At 40.5% G+C, this 11,265-nt stretch overlaps 1 protein-coding gene across 1 annotated transcript; it reads right to left on the bottom strand.

Annotated features, from left to right (window-relative positions):
- Positions 1–540: 540 nt before the first annotated feature.
- On the bottom strand, positions 541–9,562 carry RNFT1 (ring finger protein, transmembrane 1). The gene is made up of 9 exons (XM_005141697.3): positions 9,467–9,562; positions 7,256–7,674; positions 6,851–6,927; positions 6,132–6,232; positions 5,353–5,506; positions 3,529–3,687; positions 2,617–2,682; positions 1,675–1,776; positions 541–1,485 (listed from the first exon to the last, which is right to left on the bottom strand). The coding sequence occupies exons 1-9, from the start codon at positions 9,469–9,471 to the stop codon at positions 1,351–1,353; spliced, it is 1,218 nt and encodes a 405-aa protein (XP_005141754.2). The 5' UTR covers positions 9,472–9,562; the 3' UTR covers positions 541–1,350.
- Positions 9,563–11,265: the final 1,703 nt, after the last annotated feature.

The raw sequence follows: 11,265 nt of genomic DNA, 5'->3' as shown, positions 1-11,265 counted from the left end.
ACTAAATTATAATTTACACTAAATTCTACTGGTTTACCTGTACCTTTAAGGGTGCCATCATGCCCTGACAGCGCTATAAATCTGGCTGTGTCAGCTACAACTTCATAGTACTCAGATACTCTGCCTGGCTATTTGAGTTACTGCATCATCCACCAAGTCAGTCCCTAACTTTTTATTTGTAGGGTTGGGTTTTTTTTCCCCAAACTTACAAGTTCCATAAAGCTATTAAGACATGCCCAAGTAAATGGCAACTCAGTTTAACTTTGCTGTAACAATAATCTGAGTGTTTTCAGTTTTATCTGAATAGCAAGGTGAAAAAACACAAGTAGGAAAAAAATAAAAGGGAGATTTTATCTAATTTAGCTCTCCAATTAACATAAAGACTAGTCATGAATAAGTTGTAGCATGGGTTTTGCTTTTCAGAGACATTAGTTTAATAGGAAAAGTATAGCTAGAAGTGAGCTGTTCTGTGCTTAGGTGTAGGGTTATACTTAAAACAGTAATGAATCTTATTTCTTTATTCAACATGCACCAAACGAATAGATTTAAATGCATTTATTCTCTCTGATTTTTATGCATACTACAAATTGCAAATATAGTATAAAATAGATTCTCCCCTGTAAGAAAATCTGGTTCCTGTTACGACAAAAATATAGTATTAAAGATTTGTTTTAAAAATATCAACTTTGTAAAATGTTAAGTAAAAAACTACCAATAGTGGTTGGTTTCTCTATAGAGCCAAAGATCCATTAGAAGCCTATGAGAATCTACAGGGGAAAAGTCTTATGGCTTATCTCCAGGTACAGTGAGAAATAGTTGCTGTTACAAGTGCATGAATAAGAAGCTCGTTTCTCTCATCAGCTGGGCAAGCATTAAAGGATCTTTAATGCAAAAAGTGACAAGTAGCTCTAATTCTCACTGTAGTCCAGAATACAAAACTTACTCATTAGCTTAATAAAATTGGTAGGCCGACCTTTTTGATTTGAGTCATGTTAGAAAGAGAAATACAATTCAGTACAATCTGGAACTCTACTGAAAACTTTTAGATAAAATATTGCATTAAGAAGCTGCTACAAGAAATAATGCAGCATTTTTTCAAGGACTTGTTTCCTACAAGCATCACAAGAGAAGCAATGCTGACTTCTCTGCATTCAGTCTGTAAACTTACTTTTCTTATGCTTAAGGTCAAGTTAACATTTTCTGTGCAGTTTTAAGTACCGGAACATTTCATAGAAACATGTTACCTAGAATTTGGGAACTCGTTCCTTCTGCCACCTACAATTTATCTGCAGTAAATTGAAAAACCTTGGCTTGAACAAACAAACGCAAACCAAGTTGTTTCAACATGCTTTAGAAAATCTGTAGATGCATAGATGTAGCTCCATCCTTCCACTTGTTAACATGGTCTGCAATAACAGTTCTGCAGAGTGGACACGTTTTTTCTCTATTAAACCATAAAGAGATGCATTCTTCACAAAATGTGTGCTGTAATGAAAAGAATGAGAACTTAGAGCTTCTAAGCTCTTCCATTTATGATGGTATATTATTTGCATAGCCTAATTTCTAAAAATAATCAGAAGACACACTCACTAATCTAACTTCATGTTGGTGGGTTTACCAGCTGGTTAAAGTACTCTTAAGTTTGCAACAAATAATTCTCATCGTGTGTATTACCTGGCAGATAAGCAGAATAGGCTTCTGAAATTCAGCTTGGCAGATTGAACAAATGTCATCCGATTCAGAACACTGTCTCTTGCTAGCTGTCACCCCATAGTGCTGTAAAACAAGGGATTTTAGTTTCTAGGGAGAGAAAAAAGCCAAAACAAGACACAGAAATACCAGGACAGAAAGGAATTTGGAATAAGGGCTGCTGTGTCAGGAAAACTATTCAATCCTTACTCAACGAGATGTTGCTGTGGTTTTTAATAGTTGTCTTGGGGCCTAAAGCTTATCTGCTCCTACATACCATGCTGTCTAGTTAGTATCTTCCCCTGATCACAGTTACTGGATAAATAGCAGATTTATTTTAACATTTAACATTTATTTTATATTTAACAGTGTCCTGTAAGCAAAACACTGTGCTAAGTTCCAAATCATCAAGATAGCATTTAGAAAATGAGGAGTGCTTTACTGTTCTTGTAGTTCAATGAAACTGTGCTCCAAAACCTTCTATGCACTTTATGACATGAACAGCAGGCTCTAAACAGTATGTCTACTACAGAGAAAGATTATCTAGAAACTTAGAATTCCAACAAGTTACTTGCATATCAGTTATTTTGGCAAGCTTCAATTATGACTCTATTTCAGCATAAAGCTGTCTGCATCCAACCAAAGTTTATTCCAGTTAAAAAGCAGGAAGAGGGACAAAAAGGGTATGTTATTTCACATACATTTATCTGAAGACATATGCAGAATAGATCTGGGGGATAAGGGGGTGTTGTTCAAACGACAATGGAATCATGCAGTCAAGGAATTCAGACTGTAAAATGGGAGAATGAGTATGCAGGGTGGGTTTACTTTTAAAATGCAGTTGTATATTGCTAGAACAACGGAAAGTAACACAGGCATGAGGTTCATTGGGTTTATTGTTTTGTCATAAGAGAATTCAGTACTCACTGGTCGTGTGAAAAATATCCGTAAGACCTGCCTGAAGTTTCTCAATTGTCCAAAAAAGCTCAAAAGCTGAAATGAGAAAGAAAACTTGAGTTACATGCAGCAGTTTTCTCTGTGAACTAAAAAGCTTTGAAGCTTTTGTGCAGATTCTAACATCAGAAGTCTTGCTGCTAGTTTGATGCTTGCAGGATCATAAGCAAAGCTATAGTTCAGACTGACCTTATTTAATTGCTTAATATGTAACCAAACTAAGAATTTACCCTGCAGGTTTTTTTCCTCAGTAGGTGTCTGTTCTTCAAAAGAAAACTAGTGTTGATGTTCTAAAAGGAAGCACGCAAGTGCAAGTTTATCAGCATTACTGTTATATACACAATAGTCTTCAGACTTGTAATAATTAAGATACCTTAGCATTATGAAGCATTTTTCGTGTTCAAAGCCAAACTTGTGCCAAGTCTGGTTACACCTGGAGCAGACGAGCTCTCTAGTGAAGCAGACAGCCAGTATGAACATTAATGTTTAACTTCTTTCGCATCACAACAGGTCTATCCAGCAGAGACAAAAATCCAGTTTCCTGGAAAATGTTCATTCTTTTAGCCATGAATTTTCCCTTTATTTTTGCAGGCTATTTTCCTCAATATCTGGTAACAGTGTCTGATGTGAGGAGACCTATAGTAACAGTGTTCTTTGCTATGCAACCCAAATCCATTCCCAGAACAGGTGCAGGAAAAAGATGATTTGGTCTCCTAAGCCAGTTTTCCTATCAGTTTTGGAAGGCTGTATCACTTAAACTGAAGCATCAACTTGCAAATCAGTTCAAACACAAGGGAACTTCCAGAAATGTGGTAGTTCATGCATCTCTAACCCACTGTAATAATTACTGCAAAACACTTTAAGAGGAATATAAAGCTTACGTACTTTTAGGATGAGGTAGAGAAGGCCCAGCAATATCTCAAGGGTCCATCCCAGTACACCATCCAGCTCCCCATAGCCAGTAAGGTAACGGAACCAAACTGGTATGGGGACAAGCATACGGTAATACTGGCAGAGTTCTTCTAACAGCATGTACCAGTAGCCCTAAGCAAGACATGCAAAAGAATCACTTCAGATTTAAAACACTAAAGATCTTTAAAACAGGAAAGTGACACATTGTTATACTTTGAAGTAACTTCCTGTTGTATTATCTTGAAACAACTAAATATGGAGCATGAAAAAGAATTAAGACCAGATGATAAGTCTCACCACAACTGTACAAATACAATAACACGACTGTTGTACTGCAGAAAATCAAATTAATAGGCTAAAATAGGATGTCTTGTCAGATGCCTTCTTACTTGGCAATACTATCAGTCTTACTTACATAAGCGTTAAAAAAACAAGTAAAAGTTACATGAAAACTGAAAATAAGACAAATTCAGTCCCGTAGATCAGCTTTTCATTAACAGTCATGTCCTGCACTCAGGATTAAAGCATGTGAGTAAGACCCATTCTTTTATTAACAAATATAAACTACAAACTGTTTTCCTGTAAATATTAGTTCATGCCTCTCTAAGAAGCCTTATCTTGAGATGATTAACTCCTATATAGGATGGGATGATAAGAAAATTGGGGGGCCAGAAACAAAGCATAGGGTAGCTGGATGGAACATGTAAAGAGAGTTCAGCGACAGCCTAAAAATTACTGAATAACAGCTCCAAAGCACAGGTGCCCTGCATAGAGCTCTGTGCATGTATAATCACAGGTATTTAGCTTAGCTTTTACCTTATTTCCTTACATTTGTCTTTAAAACTGTATTTATAACAGGCAAGAAGTGCTCTTTCTACAATGTACACTGGATAATGCCACAATTTGCCACTATTGATCAGATTCCTTCTTTAATCTAGACAATGACAATTTAGGTCACAGTAGGTGTAATGGAATTTTCAATAACTACTTTTTAGATGTTATATCAGTAGTTGTAGGAAAACCCCCTAGATATGTTGATTATAAGTCAGTATTTAGGGAAAGCAGTTGTACCTGAGAAAAACTTGTTCTGGTACATTTTGCAAGAGAAAAACCTACCAAAGCATCCTTTTCAAATGCTGCCACATATGAACTGTGCTTGTTAGTCGTAACCAGTACTAGCAATTTGATATTTTGATATAAAATTTAATTGCTTTTGCCTCTCTCAGGAAGCAGATAAAAATAAACACCCCTCCAACCAGTGCAGGCTTCTGTGAAAATGATTTCATTTCACTAGTTCGAGGAATTAAGCTATGAATCAAATTAACTGACCTGACACAACCAGTGCTTCCTTTATCAACAGAAGAAAATTCAGCATTATTTTTGAAGAGACAGAAAAGCAGCTGTTTGCATGCACAGATCTTAACGTCTTCCCACGTCAGTTACTGTCACGCACATAAGAAATTTACTGTGCTTCAGCTGCTGCAACTGCCTCTCCACACACTCTTACACTGCAGCAAATAAAAGGTTTCCACATTGCCCCCCACTTAGAGACAGAAATAAACCCATTTATCTGATGACATAATGCAAGCAGTTGTTTCAGATCAGACTGTACACCTTCCTTAGCACCAAGCAGGGAAGAACCTGAAATCCACAGGGTTTTCTTGCCCACAGTGCAGTGATGGATTATATACAGACCTTTAATTAAAAAGACTTTTATCTAGGTAGCTTTTAATAATTAGCTAATTGTACCTTAAAAGAATCTTCATAAAGAAGCAAAAATACAGCTTGTTTCCTTACCTTAGATTTAAAGGACATCATAAAAGAAGGCACCAAGAGAATAATGCATTTGAAGCCCATGAAGAGGAATTTCAGAATAAAGTCTGTGACTCCCACAATCCAGAGCACCTCCCAGAAGTTCACAAAATCCACAGTAGGGTTTAAGAAGATTAAGCTACAAGGGAAGTATCAGAAGTTACTGCAACACCCTATTTAGAGGAAAGCTAAACCAGAGATTATGCCAGCAGGTTTAGTTATAAAAGAAAACCTGGTTTACACAGAGGGAAAATACTTGTTAACAAAGTAAACTCTGTATTGTAAATTATCATTCATGATATCTGACAACCTTTCAATATTTGAACCCTCCTTCCAGTACCTTCATCACTACCTCCATCCTCTAGAGACAGGCTTGCTTTCTCACTGTAGTAATACAGCCTCTGGCTGATTTACAGCCAAGACTGTAGTCACAGAATAGTAAGGGGAAAAAAATAAATTGGGGGCATAAGCTCCACAGATCCCTACAATGCCATATGCAGTACTGCAAAGGCAAGCTCACAGGGTCAAAGCTGGGAATAAACCCAGGTACATTCCTCATGGTACAGCTGTGCTGTAAGTTGCTTATGGGGTCTAGCAAATTCCAGCATACTGTTTTTAAGGACAGCACCTGTTCAGCTTGGCAGAAGAGGAGGAATGGAGATTAATTGTGGCATGGGTTTCTCCTTCATTTTAAAGGAAACAGCAGCAGCCCAGATAAAATGTTCCCAGTTAATATTTGAGTAATTTATGATTCCTTTACTTACCTGTAATACAGTGACTGAGAATGAAACGTGTAATACAAGAGGAGGGATGATCCAGTTAAGTATACTAGTAACCAAGCACATTGCAACTTGGAGCACCGTTCCTGTAAGGTAGTTGTAAAGACATATTACAGTCCTTATCTCAGTATCAAGTGTCTTAAATGCATCTCCAAAGCACTAAGTCTGTTGTACCTGAACAGTTACTACTAGAGGATTTTCTCTCTAGTAGGTTTAGGCCAAATAATCCAGAATTCAGTGGAAAGGTAAAACAGTTATTTCAGTTTTCAATGTAGTGATTTCTATGGGTATCAAGTTTTCTCTAAAAGCACGACCAAAACCCACCCCACTCTAAAGAAACGGCAGGTTTTTCTTTGGGAGTGAACAGAGAGAACTGAAAGCTTTAACTTCCAACTGCTGTTCAATTCCACAAATAGATTTAATAAGTTCTTCCATGAATTCAAAAAAACTTCTATCAGTTGAAATGATTTCAATATTCAAAGTCAGAGAAAGGAAAAACCCTTTGTTTTGAATTTTGCAAGCCTTACTTATCTGAGCAGCTCTACACTATACAGAAGCATTGAGACTTAACTTCCATCTTGAAAGCTTGACACCTAATATTCTTAGGTAAATTAACCAGTATCTCCACTCACATTTCTTTCAAAAATGGATGGATAAAGGTCTTGGTTAACTTACAGAATTTTGTTGTATAGGGTAATACTTACTCTTAGAAAAACCTGATTTACTATGCTTTTGTTTGCATACACATAAGTTGTTAGCAGCCCAACTCCAAGAGAAATGCCTATTAGGAAAAAAGGGTCAGTTATACACAAAACAAAACAAAAAAGAAGAAAAATACAGAACTGGGTTATAAAACCAGCCATTTCTAATACATCTTTGTAATTACAATTAATAGCTCAGACTGTCAAGCCAGAACAATTCTGCACATTGTACATGTGCCAGCAAAGGAAACAGAGGCCACTGAAATGTAGTTAGTAAATCTCTCTTTCTGATAAAGCAAATAAAAATAAAGCTAAAAATAAATTGAATTATATTTCAGGTATGATTATTAGTGTATCTCTTGAGGGGGGAGGGTCTGTTCCCTCAGACCTTATTTTGTTATACTCTACCAATTATATGCTGCATGACCAATTTGACACACAGAATCAAGATATACGGCAGACTTTTGTGCAGCCACTGGAGCAGGTATCTCAGCTCGGAGAGGGAGCTGCTGCTGTGTTCCTCTGGGTCTGGAGCAGGATCATCGAGTCCCCCTGCTTCGCCATGGGCATGTCTATGGGAGCGACTATGGGAACCTGGCCTTGAATGTTGGGAATTCGCATTTTCTCTGGCTTCTCCCACAGCAGAGTTCAGCTGTATGCGAATGTCTCCACTATGATGGCACGAGCTCTCTCCTGACAACCTCACTGCGTGGGTGCTCTGAGGAGATGAAGAGTCATCGCTGCTCCCTTGGATGTTGTGGAGATGACTGCAGTTTGGTTGCATGGTGGGATTTCTTTTCTGGTACAGATTCTTGCTATTTTGTCTCCTAAAGTGGGATATTAAAAGTTACAGCTGAAGGAAGAGAGAAAAAACACAAACCAACAAAACAAAGCAAAAAACACCCCAACAAAATAGAAACCCCAACACAAGAGTGACTGTCTGCATGAAGTAAAGATTCATGTTGTCCTGAAAGCTGCTGTGCTGGCTTTGCAGCCTGTCTGCACGGGCCAACTTTCTGTGTGCCATGTAAAATCATTTCCTTTTTCTCACGTGCAGGTTTTCTAGCCTGGCTGCCTTAGTAGAATTTAAAGTTGCTTCAATGCAAATCAGAAGAGCAAAAGCTGCTGAACAGGAGACCAGCACTGGCTTGTACCAAAGAGATCTTAGAAGTGCTGCATAATTTCACAGAAATAGTAACAGTAATAGGCCAGAGAAGGAGCAAACAATGATGGGAAGGAAGCAAAGAGTACATTTACATGTGCCCATGAAATAGTAAGCATTTGTTCAGACAAGTCTAGTCAAAAGCCAGTGCATGCTCAAAATTGAGGGCCATGATGAGATTAATGAGATGATCCTGTCTGGGTAAGTGAGCAGAACCAGGTTAGTCCATTTTGTAAGAAGCATTTAAAAGAGCCTGGACCATATGGTCTAGGTGAAAAGACTTGCAGCCCACAAGCCATAAGCTAACAGCGAGACCACCCAGATGAGGTCTGATTTATCTTTCCTTTGGCATCTTTCTGTTGTCCTCCTGGGCAGCTTTTCACTTGTGTGTCAGTCTCAACATTGGTTACATAGTGTTAGATCTACACCTCGGGACTGGTCTGACACCAAGAGTAATGATTTTGCAGAATGCTTTGAAATGAGATTTAGCACAATACTTGTAACTACGGAATAATGTTATTAGGAAACATTAGGGATTTTGTTACAATCCTTTTTCCGTGATTCAAACTCTTTCAGGTTCCTCTCTGACATTACTCTTTCCCAAAGCTCAGTGTACATACACAGCTAGTTCCACTGGGGACGCAGAAAGGTTAAAGTAAAATTGGTTTTGTGCTGCAAAAAGTTCTTAATATATTAAACCCAGAATTCTTAAGCCTTTAAAGGAGGATTTTATTAGAAGAGTAAATTGCATTAATTTAAATAATACATGAATACAGAAACTTTACTACCATTGAGAAGTGCAGCTGCTACTACTTTATTTCTGTTGGCCAAAGATTACCTCATACTTACGTCCAGCCAAAAGTCATGTTCTGTCATTTTATGCATATGAATAAAGCCAATAAGCTAAGGACAGTATTGACTTGTGTGGGCAGCATCACTAAGAGTGTCTGCAGGACCAGACCACGACATGCTCTCTTTAAAAGGAAGGGAATTACGTCTCCTTAGCAGCCTTCAGTCAGTGTTTTAGGGTCTGCTTCTGCAACACCCTGACAGTTCACTGCTAAGTGAGCGATCCCATTGTTGGAGCAGCTCAGCTTCCCTTGGCCCCTGCCTAACAAACTTTCAAGTAACTAAGTTAATAAACGGGATTTCAACGCTAAAGAAACCCGCACACGGCTTCCAGGATCCTCCCCCTCCTCTAATTACAGGAAATCAGGTCCTTGATAAAAGGCTCTTTTCCTCCAGCGCTCCCCGTTCCTCCCTGGGCCTCAGTCTCCCATCGCACCCGGACGGGCCCTCACCCGCTGCCCTCACGGACCCCACCGCCCCCCGAGCACCGGGGGTCCCCGCTGGCCTCCCCGGCAGCCCCGGCGAACGGAAGGGGTGACCCTGGTGGCCCCGTCCCGGCTGCTGAGGGGACAGGCCTCTCCCCGCCCTTCCCTGCATGGCCCCGGTACCTCATCAGGCGGCCGGCGCCTCCCGCCCGGTGCCGCTGCCCAGGCCGCGGCCGTCCGCAGCCTCCATCGCTGCTGCTGAGGCCGAGGGGGTGGGACGGGGAGCGGCGGGGGGAGGAAGAGGAGGAGCCGTGAGGGGAGGAGGAGGAGGAAGGCATCGAGCTGGGGGTTGCTCTGGCAACGGGCGAGCCTCGAGGCCTGCCCCCCGTGAGGGGATGGGGCACGGGGAGGGCTGTGATGGGAGCTCGCCTCAGGAGCGGGAGCAGGCAGAGGTCCGGGCTCAACAAATGGCGAGTAGGGGGCAGTGGTTAATGGAGGTTTAAAGCCTCGATTAAAATTAATCTGGGAAGGCAATAATGAAGGAAATTAGGAAATTATATATATATATATATATATATATATATATACACACACATATACACACACACTGTACTATCATTACTTCTTGGTGGCTATTAGTGCTCACTGCAGGGATGTCCTGCTCTCTGGAAATTGGCTTTGCCACCAAGGAAACCTGAGGAAAATGATACCCTAGTTAATGATGCTTTTAGGAGAAGCTTAAAATTAAATAGATACAGGTTTTTTTCTTTCAAAATATGCTCTTGAATAAATCAGTTTGCATCTGCTTTCCTTGGCTCAGGTATTGTTCTAAAAGTGTTCAGGTATGCAGCTCATGCAGAGGCTGGTGCCTGATACCTGAGCAGGTCTGAAGCTCAGTCCTGGGCTGTTTCAGGTTAAACCAGCAATACTGTGTTAATTCAGTTTTAAACACAGAACTGCTGCAGGGTCGGTAAGCCCGAGAGAGGGAAAGGATGGGCACGTAGGCACCAGAGCTCATGAGGTGAAGAGCTAAGTGACCTGCTGTTCAGTAACACATACCAGCTAACACTAAACCATTAGGGTTAGGGTTAGGGTTATACTTGAGGAAGAGGCTGGAAACACTGGACACGTCTGTGGGTTTGTTGGAGGTGGATTTTAAGTGTCTGCAACAGTTTCTTCTACTTTTATGATTTGGGAAAATGTGTCTAGAATTTATTGGCAGGAAATTCAGGTCTCGTCCCTCTGCATTTCACTTGGGCTGTGGCTGATGTGCTGGAAGGAGCCTAAGTTAGTCACTGCAGACACACGTAAGTGTTAAACCCACAAACCTCCTGTTCCTGTAGGCCCTCTGAACTCAGAAGTCCTAATCTGTGTAGTACACCTGCTCAGTTATTGTAGTGCCACTCAGTAGTAGCACCAGTGCAGGCTTCAGATGCTCAGCTGAAAGCACTCTTTAGAGTGGGCTATATCCCCATCCTTCCAAGGATAACACAAAACTGTGTTTGACTTCTATGCCATATTCATTGTTTTCCTCTTTGCTCAGTTACTCATTTGTGTAGTGTCTGAATTACGAAGGACAATGTGAAAAATCTTAATTTGATTCTTGAATCAGGAAAAGCCTCATCTCTACAGGCGTTTTAGCCATGATGTCTGTCACAAAACGGCTGAACAGCAGAGAGAGAGAATGCTGTACTGCTGCTTGAAGAATACATTGAAAAGAAACCCTAAACACACAAAAACCATCTTGACTAGACCTCACTTGGAGCCTTGTGTGCAGTTCTGGTGCCCTCAGCACAAGAAGGACATGGAACTGTTGGAACAAGTTCAGAGGAGGCCACGAGGATGCTCAGGGGCTGGAGCAGCTCCTGTATGGAGACAGGCTGAGAAAGTTGGGGCTGTTCAGCCTGGAGAAGAGAAGCTGCGTGGAGACCTCAGAGCAATTGGCCCCTGTGCCCACAATGGACTTCAGGGCCGAACACGAG

This window comes from Melopsittacus undulatus, chromosome 13, assembly GCF_012275295.1.
Source record: "Melopsittacus undulatus isolate bMelUnd1 chromosome 13, bMelUnd1.mat.Z, whole genome shotgun sequence".
NCBI classification, from domain to species: Eukaryota; Metazoa; Chordata; class Aves; order Psittaciformes; family Psittaculidae; genus Melopsittacus; species Melopsittacus undulatus.
The sequence above is the reverse complement of the archived record's forward strand: the minus strand, read 5'-3'. Positions and strand labels throughout refer to the sequence as shown.

Coding starts and splice junctions, on each gene's coding strand:
- RNFT1 (XM_005141697.3), bottom strand. Junction 6,928..7,255: donor GGTCATGCAGCATATAATTG/GTAGAGTATAAC, acceptor TTTTCCTAATAG/GCATTTCTCTTGGAGTTGGG. Junction 1,777..2,616: donor GGATATTTTTCACACGACCA/GTGAGTACTGAA, acceptor CTTGTTTTACAG/CACTATGGGGTGACAGCTAG.